Source organism: Excalfactoria chinensis, chromosome 2 (assembly GCF_039878825.1).
Source record: "Excalfactoria chinensis isolate bCotChi1 chromosome 2, bCotChi1.hap2, whole genome shotgun sequence".
Lineage (NCBI taxonomy): Eukaryota > Metazoa > Chordata > Aves > Galliformes > Phasianidae > Excalfactoria > Excalfactoria chinensis.
In genome coordinates this window covers 134,199,508-134,220,512 of record NC_092826.1, presented here as the reverse complement: position 1 = coordinate 134,220,512, position 21,005 = coordinate 134,199,508, and the positions used below count along the sequence as shown (strand labels likewise).

The following is a 21,005-nucleotide window of genomic DNA, read 5'->3' as shown; positions in this document are numbered from 1 at the left end:
TTTGTGTGCATATACGTAAAAAGACAGAGCTAGGCGAGCTCCTTCACACGACAACACAGAGCTACCAGACATGGAGGAGCTGATTTGCTTTGGTGAGTGGCTTGAATTTTAATTGCCATGTGTATGTGATTCTCCCTTACTGACACATCCCCTCTGCCCTTCAGCTGGTGTACCTGGCACGGGGCACTGTGTGAAGGACCTGCCCTATTCACTGAAAACCAACACAAAATAGCCCCAGTCTCATTAGGGCCACTTCTCACCCTGGTCTCAGGGCAAGCTCACACAACCTTGAAGGATAACACTCAGCGCAGCCCTTCTTTCCTCCCAGAACCTTGCCAAATGAATAGTTGTCTTTGCACACCCAGCTGGAATTTGGCAGGCAAACATCAGGCTGGCCTGGGCAGAATTCCTCCCATGCCAATCCCCGTCTCTGTGTCCCATCTCAGTGTCACTGGGGACAAGAGCTGGCGAGCTGAGTGTCACACAGGTATTCCAGCAAGTCTCCGTAATTTCTTTAATTATTCAGACAACAGAGCACAAGAATATTAGCTTCAAGTACATTCTTATACATTATTTTAACAGTAATAGATATGTATTTAGTCATAAACTACTCTGTAGCCACCACTATGTGTACATTTTATACAAACTATTGCCATACTCAGAACCTGAAAACGGATGGTGACATCTCCTAGGCGAAACAAGGTGACAACAGTACATCCTTCCTACAAGAGCTGGTTGCATTGGTTTGTCCTAACGAATTGCTTCTAACGTGTAGAGTGGTGGTCTGGACACAGTGTGCCGAAGGCTTCAGGAGATGTCATAAATACATGGTGAGAGGAAGGTCAGCCATCAGAGCTGAGTGCAAAAGGACACAGCACAGGGTTACTGGGCACAGCAGCTTGATCCTAGCGTACAGTGGCTTCTGAGCTTCTCCCACACAGCAAAACTACAGAATTTTGGTGGAGATTAGAGGTGGTCTGATATGGTCTGAACTGGGACATGTGCCCTACTCTGACCAAAGCACAGGCTCCGCACTGGAATGTCTTTGTCATCTCAGTCAGTTTAAAGACCTCAACATCAATGGCTCAAGCTCTATCCTACTGCACAACCTCATTCTACTGCACAACCCCATGAAGATCTGGGCTTCCACAATGCCATTTTCCCAGAGCAAAGTCTTTACATCATGCAAGCTGCTGTTGAGAGATAGGGAACAGAGAGCTGAGATGCCCCAACACCTCCATGGAAGGACAAACTCTTTACAAAGTAGAGGCTCTTTTGTTCCATGACCATATTTTGCATCCATGCTTGCAGCTCCCAGTGCTCCAGCAGCTCCCAAAAGACCCACAGGCAGCAGAGTCCCAACCTTGATGCCTTCAGTGCACAGTCCCAGTGATGCCATACACTGGTGAGAGGTGACAATACTACCACCACTGCTGTGGTGACCTTATGGATGGTTGGAGTGCTACGGAGGATAGCATTTACTGAACCAGAGTAGCTGACACAACCACAGCCAGAGGGTCTGAAGACTGCAGTTGCCACTGTCTTGCAAGCGTGCCCATCCAAGGACCAACATCAGTTACTTCTAAAGCTGGACCTTCAGCAGGAGCTGGCTGACCCATCCCAGTGCAGAGCCTCCATCCCCCGCCCAAGGCCACGGCTCTGCTCTCATCCTGACAGTCCACACAGACACTGCAGCACTGAGTGGTCACACCAAGCTCTGGCCATCTTGACCACCACCAATCACCGTCCCTATCTTCAAAGGGAGAAAGTGGCATCCAGCTGGAGGCTGCCAGGAAGGAAAAGCCATCTCTTGCGATCCATCCCTTAGAGGCTGACGTGGGTGCACGTGTGCCCAGGCTCTCCCATCACTGCTTCAGGAACTCCCAAACTCTGAGCACAGAAGAGCAGGCTCTGCTCCTCCACGCACCCCAGGAAGACCTCTGGAGCTGCCTTCCATCCCAGTGGAGGATGTGGCCTCGTCTCTGGAGAACAGTGCTGACCGAAGGGTGAACATCCTAAACCGGTGAGTAATGGAAATCGAAGAAAAGGTGAGAAGACATTCAAGGAAAGCTCCCTTCCAGCACGGTCCTGTCTCAGATGCACACAACACAATGTTTTGCAAAATTTGTCAAGGAATCCTGAAAATCCTCCATGGAGGAGGAAGGGGGTTGCAGCAGAACCTCACTGATCAGCACCCCCAAACCAAGCTCTGGGCCTTGGAGCTGGGCTCTTCTCCCCCAGATCTCCACTAATCAGTGGCCGGGGGTAGGTTTGGATGTGTTACCACTCAGGTATGGCCGTCAGAATAAACAAACAATTTTTACCCCCTTCTTGGCAAAGGTTGTTTTCCTCTTCTCTTGGTAGCCCCAAAACCTACATCTTCACTCAGGCAAGGTGGCCACTGGGATCCAGTCAGCAGCCCTATTTTCAGCATCAGCCATGTGAATTGCTACTAATTCACCAAAGTCAGTGCCAGTTCCCCAGGTTTGCATCTTCAGGGGATGCATATTAAAGCTCATCAACCCCACAGACTCACTGCAATGGGAATGCAGCTACATGTCTTCAGGATAATTTGCTTCCAAGGGCAAACCGGGCTTGGTCCCTTTGGAAATCCATCAAGAAATGCCTACAGTGCCCAGATCTGACCAAGAGGTGGGCACGAACCCAGTGCTGAAACTGGAAGAGGAGAAACTTTGCCTGAGCAAAGATGGGGAGATGGGAGACTGGTGGGGGCAAAGGGAAAGGTCTGCGGTCGTTAGTGCAAATGAGTGAGGTTCTACTGTTAGTACAACAGGTTTGGAACGGGTGTGATGTATCTGTTTCCTTATCCAACGTATCAAAATTAAGAGTGGTAAGCAACACATCTAAATAAAATATCGGGCACTCCTGTGGGCTTTACGTTTCTCAAACAAATAAGGAAAAAAAAAATGAAATAAAATAAGGTAAAAAAATAAAATAAAAGGAAAAGAAAAAAAAAAAAAAAGCAAAAAATGGGATGCACCAGGAACTCTTAGTTATTATATACTAACCAGACTGTGCATGGCACATTTTATTTCTATAAAAACTATTAAAACTATTACAAAATATTCAAAAAAATACATTTTAGTAAATTTACAGCAGTTATTTCTCAATTTATTAATGCAAAACATCCTTTGCTCCCCTCTGTACAAACTACCGCCTCCATCGTCACAGAATCGCCGCCATGTGCGCTTCTTAAAAAATATTATTTTCTAATAAATCCTTTTTTTTTTTTCTTTTTTTTTTTCTTGACGTTAAAAATAACAAAGTTTCTTACGGCTTTTTTTTTTTTCCTTTTTTTTTTCTTTTTTTTTTCTTTTTTTCCCTTTTCTTTTTGCAAATAAAGAGTTTGTGTAACAGTCTTGACTTCCATGAACGTGGCCAAATGGTGGGTTGGTTTCTTTTCTTACACAGCGAAAATATTTAAGAGACATGGAAAAACAATACAGGAAATGACGTTACATCTGCAACTATTTAAATTAAAATAATATATTCTCATATTTTACACTATTTCAAAAAACGAAATGTGATTCAGTTAAGTATTGATCTCTCAAAAAAATCTAATTTACAATTCTGCATATAAAAATATAATTTACGGACCCCTGTGAAGTTTGTCTTTCTCTTCTGTGTATTTATTGGCTCGCTTGTTTCTCTAGACTCGCTGAAATGAAGGAGCAACGCAATGGAGAGATGGGAAAGTACGGCATTTTGCTGTCTGAAAGTCAGGACACACGTGACATGTAGAAAAATAGACTCTGCGCAGTTTTGCTCGGCCTCACAAAATAATCTTTTTTTCTTTTTTTTTTTTTTTTTTTTTTTTCCCCTGTGAGAACAGTTCGCATGATAATAAATTATCAAAAGAAACTATTTAAGGCTCTTGAAGGTCCGGTTCATAGCATTTAAAACATCTATTCAACATACCGAAGAAATAAATATCCAGGAGAGGAGGAAAAAAAAAACAAAACCAACAACAGCAACAACGAAACAATGAACAAAACAACGGAAGAACAAATAAAAATATATATATATTTATAAACTAAACGGAACAGAACTTCCCGGGGTCTTTGTTTCCCTTAAAGTCTACTTTGGACTGCCCTACTTAATTATTATTATTTTATTATTATTTTTTAAGTCTTAATCCGTGCTCTCTTTTAAAAATATGTATTATTTTTCTGTTTGTTCTTTTTTTTTTTTTTTTTTTTCTTGTTGTTTTTCTGTTTTCTTTCCATTTGGGTTATTTCTTTTTTTTTTTTTTTTTTTTAATTATTTTTATTTTCTTTTTTTCTCCTTTTCCCCTCCCCCCTCCCCCCCTTTTTCTTTTTCTCTCTCTCACTCCCACATTCTGTCTCTGTCCCTTTCCAGCCGCTCTCAGCTGGCCGGTGCCACCATGCCCAGTGGGTGCAGTGCATCACCATCCAGCACCCAGCTGCCGATGTGATAGAGGAGACGTGAGTACCAATGGATGCCAGTGGTGGTGGTGCCGGCGGTAGGGATGGCCCCATCTGGGCAGAGGGCAGCCAGCAGCCTCTGAGCCAAGCGGAATGGTGCGAAGGCCCAATGAGCCCAACTGTGCTCCTCGATGACAGCATAGCAGGAGGTCAGCACCCGGTTGATGAGGATGGTGCCTTGGGCGGTGAGCGGGGCGTAGGCTCCGGATGCCTCCTCCCGCAATGAGACGCTGTGGACAGATGCAGGCAGCAGCTGCCGCCCGCCTTCGCCCAGCACATAGACGCGTTGGCCAGGTTTCACGTTGCTGGCGAAGAGCGCCTGGCCACTGGTGGGCCCAGTGGCCTCTGACTGGTTATGCTGGGGGGCCACAAAGAGCAGGTGGGCAGCTGTCAGAAGCAGCCGGGCCCGGGGCTGCCGTGTCTCGATGACATAGAAGAGCTTTCGGGAGCCGTCCTCCCGGTCGAGGAAGGTGAGGAAGTCACTGTAAAGCAGCCGGCCATCCGTATCAGCAGTCAGCACGCGGTCCCCAGGGCTCAGGTCTTTCACCAGCTTGGTGCCGCCATGCTCCAGGTGCACTGTGGCCGAGCCAGGGAAGCAGCCTCCTGATTTGGCTGCCACTGAGTTTTCTGCACAAGGAGAGAGGCACAAGGGGTTAGAGGGCTGACCAATGGGACAGGGTACGGGGATAACTTTCCCAACATGCCCAGAGCATAGAGCCATAAGTCATTAAGGCTGGAAAAGATCTCTGAGAACATCAAGTCCAACCATCCACCTACCACCAATATTGCTCACTAAACCACGTTCTTCAGTGCCACATTTCTACATTTCTTGAACACCTCCAGGGACAGTGACTGCACCACCTCTATGGGCACCCTGTGCCAGTGCCAGACAACACCTTCAGAGGGGAAGTTTTTCCTAACATCTAACCTAAACTTGGCTCAACTTGAGACCATTCCCTCTCATCCTACTGCTGCTATCTGGGAGAAGAGGCTGCCCTCACCTTGCCACAACCTCTTCTAATAGAGCTGTAGAGAGTGATTAGGTCTTGCCTGTGCCTGCTCTTCTCCAGTCTTCTCCAGCACCACCAGACCTGGCAACTAGCATCACCCCATTGCAGCTGGCTACAAGAGTCCCTTCCAGCACCATGCCACCATGCTTGACCTCCTGCCGAACTATCAGTTGCATTCACCCCATTGAGCGAGACAGTCAAAACTTTTCTGCTGCAACAGCTGTTCCAGAAGAAGTGTTGTGTTTTCCTTTTTTTCTGGAACTTGGGTTCCATTTGCCTTGCACCTCGCAGTTGCCAGCAGACAGTGCATAGGCCTACAAGCAGGGTGGCTTCTCCTGCTCCAGGACCCTGCTTGCTTCTCGTGGCAGCTTGTACTGAAGAAGCCCATCTCTCAGGCAGCAAATGTCACAGGGCAGAAGAGTAGCTTTCTCATGGAAAGAAGCGAAGCCCAATTTGTCAAGCCTTCTACCCACAGCCTACAAGGTTCAAATTCCACCATTACATTGCACTGTTCCAGCCTTCACTGCCTTCTCATTTCTGGGGTTTGCACCCCATTCCCTGTAACACCACTGCACTGTCCTGAATTAGTGGTCCCAGGGTATCCCTATGCCTGCACCCAACCCAGATAATCTCCTTCACATGAATTATAGAATCATTAAGGCTGGAAAAGAGCTCTAAGATCATCCAGTCCAACCTCCCACCTACTGCTATTACTACCCATGCTCCCAGGCATTACTTCTTCGTGTTTCTTGAACACATGCTCAGGGTTTTGACAACAAATGCTGTAGCTACTGCTGCTGCTTTTTGAGAGCTACCAGGAAAAATAATTGTAGGCTTTAACATATCAGAAATGGTGAGAGGACCTGATGGATTTCAAGTCTCTCCTGCAAATTCCTTCTGGACAGTTTAGCCCTGGATGGTGAGGTTTGGAAGGACCACTGCTGATTTCCAGGCCTAGCCTAGGGACAGCAGGGTCTCACTTCTCTGCACTGGGTTGTAACCCATGGTATGTCACTATATCAAGTGCCTTTGCTGCAGTCACCAGCATTCCTGATCCTTCCCTTGCCTTCCCTTGGTTTCTCTTATTTACTCACTGTGCCAATTTAGAGTCCTGGTAATTCATTTCCTAAAGGTAGTCAGATTTTATGTTTTTCTTCTGTGGCCGGTGCTGAAGCTATTATGATTTACATAAACACTCAGAGCATCTTCTAATGACTTTCTCAGGAAGGACAGGAAGGGCGAAAATTAGAACATTATTGATTTGCTAACGACCTTATCACTTCTCTTTCAGAAATGAAGCAGCGAGATCTCCAAGGCCTCTTCAGAGAGGACATGGCAACAAACAAGCTATGCGCTTTATGTGGAGCCCTCTGCTAGCAAACTACACCTTCGTACAAGCCCGCACCAAAGGTCTGGCTTGAGCTTTGTTTGCATATTCAGGGACTTGATGAATAGATCTAGTAGTGTAGCAGCTCTACAAACACGCCAGTGAATTGGCTGAGGTGTGAAAATCTGCTTCTTTGAGCAGCTCTTGTTTGGGTTCTCTAATTAAAATCCAATAAAGGATCAGCATTGTCATTCTGATTCATGTAATAAATGCAGACACTCTTGGAAGAGAGGACACTTCCATTTTTTTCCCAGCTTCTTCCCCCCCTTTCCTCCCCCTCCCTATTTGTTCAGGTGCAGAAACCCTATGTGCCAATTCACACACATACTCTCCAAAAAACCCAGGACCTTCCAAGCACTATTTGCACAGCAGAGCCACTTTTCCAAGGCACTCAAGATGTGTATTTGAATTTTAAATGTAGAAGCTCGCTCTAAATACTTGCCGCAGCGCATTATCAATGTCCCTTTTACCACCCCTGCCTCTCCCTCCCCTGTCCCAGTGACAATAATTCAGGCCTTGGGGGAACTCTTCTTTGCATTCCAGTCTCCGGGATCATACTTTTTGCAAACAGAGATCTAGATAAAGAATCTTCCTGCCTGCCATTATGGGGTTTAATCTTCTCATAAGATGCTCCGTCATGAAACGAGGTTTCCACAGTTTGAAACCAGACCGAGCGGGTGGAATTCAAGCCCATTCCCTTGCAACCCGCGTGGTACAGTCACACGACCCCGCCTGACACGCACTAAATGTCACCCCAAAGTCCGCGTGTGCGGAATCTCAATGAGCAGCTCGGGGGTCGCTCCTCTCCTATGAAATATACATGGAGGTGGATTAGGGTGGGCACTCGGAATAAGGTTATTGTGCGCCACAATCAGACACCTTGAGCCATAAAGCCCATCTTCGCTATTGAAAGGGATGTTTCATATCGCTGTGAGACCGGCAGCTTTGCGAAGCCTCTGAAGGGCTGGGGGAAATGAACAAAAGCAGTGTCAGGCTCCCAGGACAAAGCCCTCATGGGCTGGAGAAGTCCCAGTGTGGACTGGGACCCAGTTACAGCCTGGCATGGTGAAGCCAATGCTGTTTACTTGCTGTTTCAAAGTAAATCGATATATTTAGAGAAAGCCCATTATTTTCTTTTGCAGCCAAGTGTTTTCTTGACACTTGCAGCTCTCTCCAGGCTGGAGGATGCTCCCACAGCACTGCTGTACAGCACCGGGAGGCGAGCCCAGAGACTGGCACACGCCAAAGGGGTTCGCTTAAAATCATCGAAACGACGATAATTTCGTTTTGGAAGAGCCAAACGCAGCTCGGGGTTTCTCGCGAGCTGTTCCCGGGTTGAGACAGCGTGTGGCGTTGTAAGCACAGGGAGGGGAGGCAGAAGGAGATGCGCGCGTATCGGGCGCTGGGAATTTCCCGGCGGAGGGGCCTCGCTCGGTGCTCATTTCCCGGCCCCCTCCCTCCCCGAGATGAGCGATCGCTTCGGATGGGGAGAGCTGGGATCCCACGGAGGGAGGAGAAGGGCGTGTGGCGGTGCTGGGAAGGCTGGGCAAACTGACAGAGAAATTAACGCTGGCAGGAGGTGCTGCAGCTGGCCGGGCTTCTTCCTTCCTTCCTTGCTTTTTTCTTTCTTTCTTTCTTGCATTCCCCCTCTCCTTTATCGCCCCTCTCCCCCCACCGCCTCCCCAACGTGTGCCTCAGAGGCGGGTGCTCGGCTCCGCACCCCGACGGGGCGGGCAAAGCTGATGGGACGGAGAATTGGAGCACAGAGCCCGGGGGTATCCCCACCGCGCCCACAACCCCCCCCCCGCCTCACCTGCTTTGACTGAGCAGTGGATGTGCGCCTTGGACTCATAGTAGACCCAGTCGAAGCCGGCCTCGACGGCGAGGCGGGCCAGCATCCCGTACTTGCTACGGTCCCGATCCGACGTGGTGATGTCCACGGCGCGACCCTCGTAGTGCAGCGATTCCTCGGAGTGGTGGCCGTCCTCGTCCCAGCCCTCGGTCACCCGCAGCTTCACCCCGGGCCACTGGTTCATCACCGAGATCGCCAGGGCGTTCAACTTGTCCTTGCAGCGCTGCGGGGACATGGAGACACAGGGAAAGGCACGTTGAGGGGACACTGCTGTCACCGGGATCAGATGGCCCCCCAGCCTCCCCGCACCTCCAGGGTCGCATCCTGCCCTCCCTCCCCAACCAAAGGGAGGAAGAAGGGATGAAACACCGCAACGCCGCTCCCTCCCCAGCACCTGCCCCACAGCCGGAGTGAGCGGACTAAAAGCCCCGCATTCCTGCACTAAGTGCCCTGTCCCTTTGCCGAGAACAAAGTTCTGCCGAGAACAAACACTCGCCATATATCTGAGAGTCACGGATTCTCCCCGGAATGTCTCCCCGGGTCTTTTCAACTTAATTCTGTGTTGAAAGGGGTCTCAATACACGTTAACAGCCTTTATGCGCTGCTGTTTTTTGTTGTTTCTTGCTTTTTGTTTTTAATTATTATTTCTCACCCATCACTCATTAGAGTCCTCAAAGCAGCGTGGGCTGGGAAGGTTTGTTCTGCTTTTGGCATAGACATATGATAATATGGCTCAGAAAAGGAAGATGGAAAGCAAGAGAGGGCCAAGCAGAGGAGTTACAAGGATGCTGAGCGGCCTTTGTGTGCAGTGAGAAGCTTTAGGCCCCATAGGAAAGTGCTATAGGGTTTTCCTTCAACCCCCCCCCCCCCCTCCTCCCCCCCCCCCGACCCCTCCAGAGCTGCTGGGACCACCTAGAGCCTCACATCGGGCACATTCAGGGGTGGGCTCTATACGGAGCCCTGAAAGTGTTGTGCGTGGGTCAAGGAAGTGGAATGACCAGCTCTTCAGGGAGAGGGACTTGCAGCTGCCCTCAGACATAAGAAATCAGCACTGAAAGCGTTTGACTGAAAGGCACACAGCTAGAAAAACCACATATGGACATCTTTTTCCTCCTTCTTCAGAGAGAAATAACTCATAGCTACAAACAGCATGAATGCACATGGGGTGAAGTCACAGCAAGAGGCAAGCAGGAGCTCTCCCTCACATACATCCCCAAGTGGGATGCCCTGTCCCACAAAGGCCCCTTCCCAGCTCTTAGCAGGGCCCAGCATGGCCATCCCTTTTCCAGCCCCACTCTGAGGGACATGACAAGACTGTTCAATGTGGAACTTCCCGTGTGTCTATCACAGCCATAAAAAGCAATTCCAGCAACACACACAGCCCCGAGAGATATCAAACAGAATCACGAGCTCACTTTGGACTCTGCGGCCTAGCGCACAGTGCAAAGAACCAGGGAAGCTGCTTTCAGCCCATTCCCTACAGCACAGCACAAGGAAGCAGAGGGCATATTTTTACTTTCCCCCTTTTCACACCTGAGAGGATGGATGTGTTCCTGCAGAGCTAAACGGGGACAAGCAAGGTATGGGGGTGGCAGGACGTCAGGGTATTTATAAGATCAGGGTAGCAGGATCTCACAGTAGCAGGATAACGCAATAGCAGGATGTCACGATAGAAGGATATCACAACACGAGGATATCATGATAGTAGCATATCATGATAGCAGCCCCAGTGGTGGGTGTCCCTCCCGGCCTCTGGCCCAGAGAATGCAAGGAGCAGTGAATCGAGCAGGGGAACGGCCTCCTAAAGGACTTTCCTCCCTTTCACTCCGCCTGAGCTGGATTGTCGGAGTCAAAAGCCGTGAAGCCCAGACTATTTATTAATTCATCGGGTCGTGTGCCACAAATCAAGCCCAATTCTGTTCAGCCACCGTGAAGCTCAGCAGGGCTGCCTCCGCCGACGCTTTGTGTGGAGGCGAAGTTGTTCAACAAGCCCTCTCCTGCCAGCTCCTAATCTCTTCACAAATGAATTGCTTGAAGGAAACACTTAACAGGTACCTGTCAGTGTAAACAACCTGGTGGGCTTCCTAAATGCCAAGCTGATCTCTGAGTTCCTCCCATCGCGCACCGCCGTGTGCCCGCGTTAGGCGAGATGACTATTTTATTCCATACAAATTCCAGCTTTATCGGGCTGACCTGGCCTCCTTATCTCTCGGCCGGATCCAGCCAATGGCCGGGGTGAGGGGGGGGGGAGGAGGGAGTGGGCAGCCCTCAGCAAACTGCTGTTGTCACCTGCAAAGTTGAGAACCCGACTTACCGAGCTCTGTTTGCCTTTTTTTTCCACATCCCCCCCCGCCCCCCCAACCCGAAGTTAATATTAACCCGCGGCTAATGCATTCGGCGGCTATTCCCCGAGTCTTAACAATTCTCTCCGGGGGAAGATCTCTCCATGCTTGAAGGGCTCGAGGCGAAGGGCGGGGGGCTGCAGGAAGGCAACCCCGAGTCCGACCCCTCTCCCTCGTCCCCTCTGCCCCAACCCAGCCCTCTTCCCTCTTTGTGTCTAAAGCGACCCGAAAGAAAGAAAGAAAGAATGATAGAAAGAAAAAAAAAACAAAAACTATTTGTTTTCGTTCCGTTCGTCTGAGGGAAGTTGACAGAAGGTCAGGAGTTCACCCGCTGCCGGCTAATGCGGCGGGAGCCGTGCCCCGGGAGGGCATCCGCGCACCGCCCCCGGCCCGCACCGCTCCTCCGCGCCCGCTCCGCCGCGCCGTGCCCCGCCGGGAGCCCATCTCCCGCGGAGCCGCCGCCGCCTCCTCCTCCTCTCCGCTCGCGGAGGGAAGGGTGAAACCCGAGCCGACGCGATCGATGGGCGAGAGGAGTTAAGTGGAGCTGAAAATGCGAGATGCGGAGGCAGAGAGGGCGGAGGAGCGCTCAGCGGGGCGCGGGGGTTGCAGCTCCGCGCTCCGAGCTCCGCGCAGCGCACACGGAGCTCCGCGCTCCGCCCCGGTAGAGGCGCGCCGCCGCGCTCCCGAGGTACGCGGCGATTTAAGGTGGTCGGGAAGAGATGGTGGCCCCGCGCCCCGGGAGAGCCGGCAAACGTGCGGAAAATCAGGCCGAGGAGCTGGGAGAGTTTGGGAAATTCCCCCCCACCCCCCCAACCCCCCCCCTCCTTCCTTCCTCGCACCCCCTCCGCGTCCACTCCCCGCCTCGTCCTTCCCCGCGAGTCCTGTTCTAGCGCTGAAGGTGGGGCTTAAATGTATTAATATTAAAAAAGCGCCGTTGACCTATATTTGGAGGAAACCCATTTCCAGTGCCTAGATTGCATGTAGTTTGAGAAACTCCGGGATTGGCAGAGCAATTGACTTCACCGAGCTCTCTGGTGAGCATGAATAATAATTACGAGGTGACTCTCGGAGAGGTTCTCTCTCTCTCTCTCTCTCTCTCTTTCTCTCTCTCTCTCTTTTTGCATAAAATGGTTCCGCAATCCGATTCCGCCCGAGATCCAATATTTACCCGGTTGTAAACCTTGTGCCATCAGATTTTTTAAACCCGAAGGTGATGCAATGCCGATAAGTTGCAAGTCCCTCCCCTATGGAAGTACCAGAGAGCTGGCGGCGAGCATCCTTAAAGAAATATCAATATATTTACGCTCTGATGGGCACAATCGCAAATGATGGTATTGCAATACGAGCTCTATCATACGGAATCAGGAGAGCCATGGTCGATCCGGCTTCAGCTGCCTTTTGTGAGTGCACGACTGCATGCCTACTAAATATAGAATACGCTCGCGAGGGAAAAAATAAATAAAAAGGGTAAAATGAAATGAAACAGAGGGGGAAAAAAGAAAAAAAGAAAAAGAAAAGAAAAAGAAATGAGCGATAAACCCGAGCGATAAACACGAGCGCGGAGGCTCCGCCGGTGACGGGAGCGAGCGGCCCAGCGGTCACTGAGCGCCCGCGGTCCTCGGTTCTGGATGCAGTTCGTTTGAGCAAAGTGCATCCGTGGGGAAGAACGCGACCGGCAATCCCTGCCCAAGTTCCAGGGAACGCCATGGCGATACCGGCGGGTATCGCACCGAACCCCCACCGCCGGCTCCGGCCCCGCTAACTTGTCTGAGAGATGGCATTGACATTACGGGGAAAGTAGCCGAGTTTGGAGGGCGGGGGGAAAGGGGGAGGGAAAGGGGGGGGCTCCCAAAAATGCTAAGACAGATGCGTCCTTTAGGGGTTCTCAGAGAGGTTAACAAACACAAATACAGGTATCTCTGTGGCTCTACCTGAGTCATCAGTCTGTCAGCTCCCGTGTTCTCTTCATCCTTAAAAATAATGTCAGGGTTGTAATTTGGGGTTAGTTCTTTAAATCTCTCGGAGTTTCTTGTGATCTTCCCTTCATATCTTCCACTGGCCCCTAGGGTCTTCTCTGCCACATTGGGAATAAACTGCTTATAGGCTAACGGGGTCAGCTTTTTGGGGTGCCTCCTTTTTCCAATGCCCCTGCCTGGTCCACAAGTCAGCCCAGAGGAGACTAAAAGAGCGCAGATGAAGCCCACCAAGAGAATTCTTGTCAACAGCAGCATTTCGTCCATTGAATCCAATTACTTCACAGCTCTCTGTGCCTATCCCTGGCTGTCTCTCTAGAGCTCTCTCTCCTCCTATGTCCTTGTCTGCTTTCTGATCGTATACTATCCACCGATCCCTAGCAAGACAGGTGCTGGAATGGCAGCCTTTAGGTCGCTGATAACGGAACACATCGGAGTTTGGTCGGGAGACAGCAATCGAGAGACAAAAAAGGGTCTGATTTTAATGGTAGCAAAGCAAGACGCTTGTGAGAGGAGTCTGCCTTTAGTTCTATATTATAGCTGCCAGGGCCGAGAGCTGATTGGCCAAGGCGAGACAAGCTTGTCTTCTGATGTTTTAACCCTCAAAAAGGCAACAAATTCTTGAAAGATTTTTTTTTCTCTTCTCCTTTTACCTGAAGGGCTCGGAGCTGAAAGGGGCGGGGATTCAGCTTTCTTGGGATAACATCAATTACACGCTGGTTGTTGGGTGTTTTTTTATTATTTTTTTTTTTTTCCCTCTCCTTTTTAAGGAATAATAAAAACTTTCTTGGCAGAATGGCACACTCGACAGCAAGGGGAACGGACGCATCTGCTAAATAGTAATAACAATAAATGCAAAATACATGAGGTTCGAGGGGTGCGAGGCGGGGCTCTGGGGGCAGTTCTGAAAATGCCGAATATATCGGGGAGCCCCGCAAATAGAAACCTAGTGGGGAAATGGTAGAGCTCAGGGGGAAAGTGTGCGCTGTGAGGTTGAGCCCACCTCGGGGGCTTTTGTAACAGGTTTCTTCCCTTGGAAAGGGACACCGCTCCCCTCGTACAGCCGCGCGTTGAACCACAGTCACGTTTTAACTGATAAATGACTGCTTTGGAGGGAGGAAAAAAGCGATAGGAGGAGGCAGCTGGGTGCCCGTCTGCATCATGCGGACACCTCAGCAGCGTTTATTAATATATAAATAAATAAATAATAAAAATCAGAGCGGTCCCCATTGAATATTACGCAGCGCCTCGGGAAAGTGGCCGCAGTCAGTGATGGCACAGCGCTGCGCTTTGTTCTGCGCTCCGAGCGGCTCTCTCGGCTCTCACACCTCCTCGCGGGGTGTCATTAAGTTTTGAAGGAGAGCGACGCGCTGAAAGCATCCGCAAACACAATTAGCAGCGATCGATCCAGGCAAAGTGAATGGCGGGGGGATAAGTTTAATGTGAAATTAATTGTTATCTCGTGCAGCGTGGCAAGTGATGTCTTTATCCCCGGTCTCCAAAAGCGACTGATCAGACAAAGGTGTTGAGAGACGAGCAGAACTGCAGCGATGAGGCTGATAGAGCAGGTCGGGCGGAAAGGCAGGGTCCCGTATGGACAAACACCGCTGCAAAGGGCTCCTCTGCTTTTGCTCCGGAGAGTACGCGATTTGTCCCAGCGTCCCGATACTCGAAGGAGCTTTTTGGGAGTTCTCAAAAGTCCCGAGATGACACACTGTAGTGAGCCGAAGTCCTTAGTAAAAAAAAAACAAACACATAGAAATCAGCTTTATTTCAGGAAAAAATAAAACGCAGCTCTTTTGGAGAGAGAGATGATGAGGGAGTTTTCCCGTCTGAGTCGTAATCCACTTAAAGCACGTGAAGATGGACGTGAAAATTAGTTTTTAAGTGGTTGAAAAAGAGTCAAGTAAAAGTTGTACGCCATGAACAGCAGCACGGAGGACCAACCCAAGTTGCAAGGGACAAAGTGATCTTTCCTAGGTAAACTTTAGAGAAAGAGCTGAAAGAAGTGATTGGAAACTCTCGGATCGACTTTTCCCTCCCGTGCACCCACTCTCCTCTCCTGTTACTTATGTTTCTCCGTAACCTTCCAGTAAAGCTCTGCTTTCTCTTCCCCAACTTGAAATTTCGGCGTTTTCAATGTGGGGATGGGTAAGGAGAGTGAGGAAGGCAGCCGCTTGTCTGCGAGGTTTTTGTCAGCCCATCGAGCTGCAGAAACAAGCCGTCTAACAGCCAAACGCCTGCTTCATGCCATGAAAAACACACTCAAGTTTTATCTTCCCGTCTGTGTGCATGCGAGAAGACAGATACAAGGAATATATAATTTATACAAAAGAGGGTATGTTCTTTTGATGTGGTTGCTTAAACAGCATGACTTGATATAACAGTTGATTAAACAGTGCCAAGGAATAAAAGCTGCCCCTAATGGTGTGGGATCCTGCAAATCTTTTATCACCCCTCTTACCTTGTCCCCCTCCCCAAGGAAAGATGATCGATATCCTGGAAGGATCAAGTATAGGGAATAAGGATAAACTCCCTCATTATCAGATTGCCATATGTACAGAGCAGTCACCCAAAGATTAACAGGAAAGGAAACGCAAAGAAGGAATTAATTAAATGCGAGTAATAAATGCACGGGGTGGGGGGGGGGGGTGGGGGGCGGGGGGGGCATGGGGAGAAATCAAGAAAAGTTGTAACTGTGGGAAGCTCGAAATCACCCTGCTATCAAATTAGATGTGAAAGAAAACAGAGCTGGGGGGTTGGGGGCTCTGCTCAGCCTCAGCGCGGCCGCAGGGGCCGGGAGCGGGGCCGGGTGCGGGGTGTGCCCGCTGACCCGCCCTGCGCACCGGGCTTGCAGTTCAACCGCTCCCAGGGCCGGGGGGACACCAACCCCGGGGGGCTCCCAGCACAGCTCCCCCTGACCGCCTCTGCCCCTACCGCCGTGCTGTTGGAGAACGTCTGACACAAAGACACCGTGCCCGACACACGGACATCCTGCCTGACAACATCCCTGCTTGACATATAGACATGCTGCCTGATGTATCCTTGCCCAACCTACAGACAGCCTGCCTGACACACAGACACCCTGCCCTACACGTGGACATCCCTGCCTGATTCACAGACGTACTGCCTGACACGGAGACACAATGCCTGACATAGAGACACACTGCTCGACACATACAGACAGCCTGCACGACATACAGACAACCTGACTGATATACAGACCATGCCTGGTACAAAGACACACAACCCAACAAACAGACGTCCTGTCCAACATGCAGACACTCTGCCCAACACATGGACATTCGTGCTCAGTGAACCCTTGCCCAACACACAGATACCCTTCCCAATACATGGACACCCAGCCCAACAAACAGACATCCTGTCTGACTTATATGGACATTTCGCCCAACAGAACCTTGCCTGACCCATGGACATACTGCCCGACGTATAGGCACCTTACCCAACACATCACTGCCCAACCCACAGACATCCCTGCCTGCTCTGAGGGCACATTTAACAACAACAGCAATAAAAAACACCAAACAGAACACCAAAACTAGACACCGATGCCTCCTTTAGAAAGATCAGTCCTTCAGTTGTGAATTATAAAAGTCAGTGCTGGGTCTTGTTGTCATGAAGCATACAAGCCAACTTCTTGTTCTCTGAGCACGGAGGCTGGGCCTTGCCCCAGCCCTCAAAGAGCTGCTCTTCACTTTATTCCCATGGCCCCCTACCACAGCAGCCCCAGAAGTGAGCAGCCCCCAGGGCCTTCTTGCCCAGAGAGTGTATGCTAACAGTTGAGTCCCTCTTGGCGGTGCCCCTGATTTCTCTGTTGTGCCTCTAATGTCTCAAATCTAAAAACTCTGTGAGCTCTTGGGTCATCTGGTCCTGATCCTGCTGGGTACATCAAGCATCAGAGCCGTGGGTGCATCCACCACTGATCCCAAAGAGTCGTCTTCTCCTTGCTTGTCTACAAGCTTCTCCTATAGCTGGGTGGCCCAACTTTGTTTGCTTCCATATGGGCTCTTCTAAAGTGGCTCTGCCACAACCACAGAAGCTCCCAGCCTTTCCCATCACTGGCCTGGGATATGTTTGCCTCCTTAACCCTTGCTGTGATCCAGCAACACCTCTGAGAACCTCAGTTATTATTTATCAACTTTGCTGTTTGAAATCTGAACTTGTTGTCTGCTGTTTGCTTTGCATAAAACCAGGGAAGGGCTCAGACCTCACAAGTGATGTTGCTTGTTGGCCAGGCTCCCTGAGTTTCCTTGCACTGATACATTTGTTTTCGCTGAATACCGAGGTGCAGGAAGCTTCCCCCTGAAAACTGGAGAGACAAACATTTGTGTAGGTTTTAACTGGATCTTAATTACATATCACCCTTTACAACCATCTTTAGAGCTCTCCTTTAGTATATGACTTTTGAAATCAATTACCACTTTTAAGAGTGCTAACGCTTCATTCCCACAGGCACTTCTGCACCTGTTTCCCAAGATACATGGGACCCGAGTGCTCACATACAGTGAATTAAACCTGAAAAACTTCAGTGAAAGTTGAGGTTAGGATGGAGTATAAACTGGTACAAATGGCAGAGAATCAGGCAGGCTTTTCATCTCAAGCTTTGTTTGTTTCTTTTCTACACCCCACCCTCCTTCATACAGATGCTAAACTCGTTCATTTGAAGGAGTAGTTCATCCCTGTTTGCCTATCCTGGCAGTATTGCCATCGCTATCTTCAAAATCGACTTCAGAATTTCACTTTGGAGTTGCAGGTTGGTTGGTAACTCCTCCTTTATAGTGACAAGCAGAACAGGTCTTGTTCCTAGGAATTTCCCTCCAAAATAAGTAAATAAATAAATAAAAAATCCCCCAAGCAAAACAACAACACCCAAAAACAACCCACAAACAACAACAAAACCCCAAACGCTGGCACCAGTGAGATATTAAGCTCATGTTTTTCCATCTAGTTTTTGTTTGCTATGAAAATTCAGTGGAAGCCTGGTACCTGCTCAGATACGCTTGTGGTCATGCAGTATGTAGGCATTTCTGCCACAGGAAAAATGCTCTCAGTGTGCAGAGAGGCAGAAAGCAGTTGCTTTTGGAACAACTACATGCATTGATTTTGCTGTTTTTAAACCTACCTGCTTGTGTATTAATGCTAATCATAGTCTTGGATTCAATCAGCAAAGCCCTCCATCATGCACACACAGAATCAGGTAGGCAGCATTATTCGTAAGATATTTTTATACATACTCTGCATAGTTTCTTTTAACTCAGACTTTAAAACAGGATGTCCCATAGAATTCTTTATACCCTTTATACAGGGCAATAAGCGATGTCTAGTTGTACAACTACAGCAAAATCCTTAGATCAGATCTTCCTCTTTCTCCTTGGATGACCTAGTCTTTTTTTTTTTTTTTCCCATACCAAGAGCACCAGGTAGGAATTATTAACATTTATTTGTCCCTTCCTGGTTTGTGATCCACTGCACTTTCAGCCATTTCCTCCTGGTCATGAGTGGGGGAAAACCCCAACCCGGGCACTGGAATCCAGGCGGTGCCGGGGAGGGAAGCAGCCACTAGGGGAGCTCGGCGATGGGAGCAGCTCCGAGCATCTTCCTCGGCTCCCCAGCCCCCAGCAGTGACGGGAGAGGCAGCAGGAAGGCAGGTGCTGAGTTTAAAAGGGGGGGGGGTGGGGGGGGAAGGGGGGGAAGGGGGGAGAAGGCAGCATTAAACCACATGGAAAAGTTTTGGAGCTTTATTTCTTTATTTTAAGACTAAATAAATAAGAATTTGAAACCGACCTTCCTTCCTTCCTTCCTTCCTTCCTTCCTTCCTTCCTTCCTTCCTTCCTTCCTTCCTTCCTTCCTTCCTTCCTTCCTTCCTTCCTTCCTTCCTTCCTTCCTTCCTTCCTTCCTTCCTTCCTTCCCTCCTTCCTTCCTTCCTTCCTTCCTTCCTTCCTTCCTTCCTTCCTTCCCTCCTTCCTTCCCTCCTTCCTTCCCTCCTTCCTTCCCTCCTTCCTTCCCTCCTTCCTTCCCTCCTTCCTTCCCTCCTTCCTTCCCTCCTTCCTTCCCTCCTTCCTTCCCTCCTTCCTTCCCTCCTTCCTTCCCTCCCTCCTTCCCTCCCTCCTTCCCTCCCTCCTTCCCTCCCTCCTTCCCTCCCTCCTTCCCTCCCTCCTTCCTTCCCTCCTTCCTTCCCTCCTTCCTTCCTTCCTTCCTTCCTTCCTTCCTTCCTTCCTTCCTTCCTTCCTTCCTTCCTTCCTTCCTTCCTTCCTTCCTTCCTTCCTTCCTTCCTTCCTTCCTTCCTTCCTTCCTTCCTTCCTTCCTTCCTTCCTTCCTTCCTTCCTTCCTTCCTTCCTTCCTTCCTTCCTTCCTTCCTTCCTTCCTTCCTTCCTTCCTTCCTTCCTTCCTTCCTTCCTTCCCTCCCTCCCTCCCTCCCTCCCTCCCTCCCTTTGTCTCTTCTTTTCTCCTTTTCTTCCTTTCTCCCACATACACCTTGATTTGGTATCTGTGCGTATATACATGGGTGTGAATGTACCCAAGTGCACAGAGGTGAGAAGTAATCACATATTTCTTAAGTTCTTTGGCACTCATAAAGTTAAGAGATAGAGCCATAAAGTTAAGAGATATTGAAATCTAGCTGCTTAAACACTGGCTACAAAAATGAGAAAGTTTAAGTGTTAGTCCTGCAGGTTATGTTGACTTGCATTCTTGATCATTAGTTGGATCCAGTGTTTCGATCACTGCTAAAAACAAACCCTCAAAAGAAAGCAGTTTTAAAAGCTGTTAACTGAAGTACTAATAGTTATGTTTATTTGGGTGTTGGTTGTTTATCTGTGGAATTTATCTGGGCAACTGAGTCAATGATCATTGGAGACTGTGGGTGTATGAAAAGCCAGGAGATTTTTTTTCCCATGCAGGTCAATGCTAACAAGTCCTCTCATAGCTGTCCTGGGGTCACACAAACTTTCCTCTGATTCTGTAGAAGCTGTTTAGTTTTAACAGATTTGTTCTCATTGCTTTCTGTTCCAAGGATAATAGCAGCTAATAAAAGTGCTTCAGTTTAACATTAAAAAGAGCCTCGTTTTGATAGATATCATTACTATCCACAAATGGTTAATAGAAGATTTACTTATTCTGTAAGACCTGCATTTTGAGATATTGATTTCTATTCAGGAAAAAACAAGGCTGATGCATGAATAGCATTACAAAATGCAAGTAATGCTATCTGTCTGCCTTGTACTGCATTTTAGGGAAAAGTGCCGAGTCATATTTTGGAATATCAGATGATGATACATCTCCCAGGCTGCATGACATGACAGCCAGACAGGGGATGCTAAGAGAAACCTGAAAGCATGAAATAAATTCAAACTTAACTTGCTGCCTTTTGCAATGTGAGGTTGGTTTGCCCAAAGTACACAAACCAACAGACTGGATCAAGGCTTTCTGTTTGGGCAGAGATCAGGAACAAAGCTTGCCCTCTAAAGTCCACCTCGTAGCCAGATCCAGCCATGGTAACCACTGTATTCACTGGGCCATGGCAGCAGGAGAGGTATGTGCATGATTGTCTTAGTTTTTCTTGTTTCCTTACATTTGCAGACTATTTTTGAGCGCAGTTTACATGTTTTCTTTCTTTATTTCTGGCATATTTACACCCCAGCTTTTTAAAACGCTTTGTTCATGCCAGTCAGTTTAGCACTGAGCTTGTTAAAAGAGTTCCTAATATATTGTATATGACTGAAAATGACTTAATTGTTCTATTTCTTTCTGACCCCAATAAAAAATGTCCCTGATACCATTCGAGTCTCTCTGTTCTCAAGCGCTTCCATACATGTCACTGGGTGGCTTTGAAACACTTCTTAGAGACATCAGTTCAATTGCTCTTATTTATTTATTTAGATTTGTAATAATGACAGTAAATGGCCCATCTGAAGCAATCTGGGCACTTTGCAGTCATTAATACTGCAGCATCAAT

General features: G+C 48.8%; 1 protein-coding gene across 1 annotated transcript; it reads right to left on the bottom strand.

Moving 5' to 3' along the window:
* Positions 1-3,354: 3,354 nt before the first annotated feature.
* On the bottom strand, positions 3,355-13,538 carry SHH (sonic hedgehog signaling molecule). The gene is made up of 3 exons (XM_072328913.1): positions 12,989-13,538; positions 8,677-8,938; positions 3,355-5,093 (listed from the first exon to the last, which is right to left on the bottom strand). Exons 1-3 carry the CDS (start codon positions 13,295-13,297, stop codon positions 4,387-4,389), a joined length of 1,278 nt encoding a protein of 425 aa, XP_072185014.1. The 5' UTR covers positions 13,298-13,538; the 3' UTR covers positions 3,355-4,386.
* Between the last annotated feature and the right edge of the window lie 7,467 nt (positions 13,539-21,005).

Bases quoted from the DNA above. Each gene is read 5' to 3' on its own strand.
- SHH (XM_072328913.1), bottom strand. From the start codon at position 13,297: ATGGACGAAATGCTGCTGTTGACAAGAATTCTCTTGGTGGGCTTCATC. The intron at 8,939-12,988 runs GTAGAGCCACAG...ATGTCCCCGCAG, and splicing joins CTGACAGACTGATGACTCAG to CGCTGCAAGGACAAGTTGAA. The intron at 5,094-8,676 runs GTGAGGCGGGGG...CTCCTTGTGCAG, and splicing joins CCACTGCTCAGTCAAAGCAG to AAAACTCAGTGGCAGCCAAA.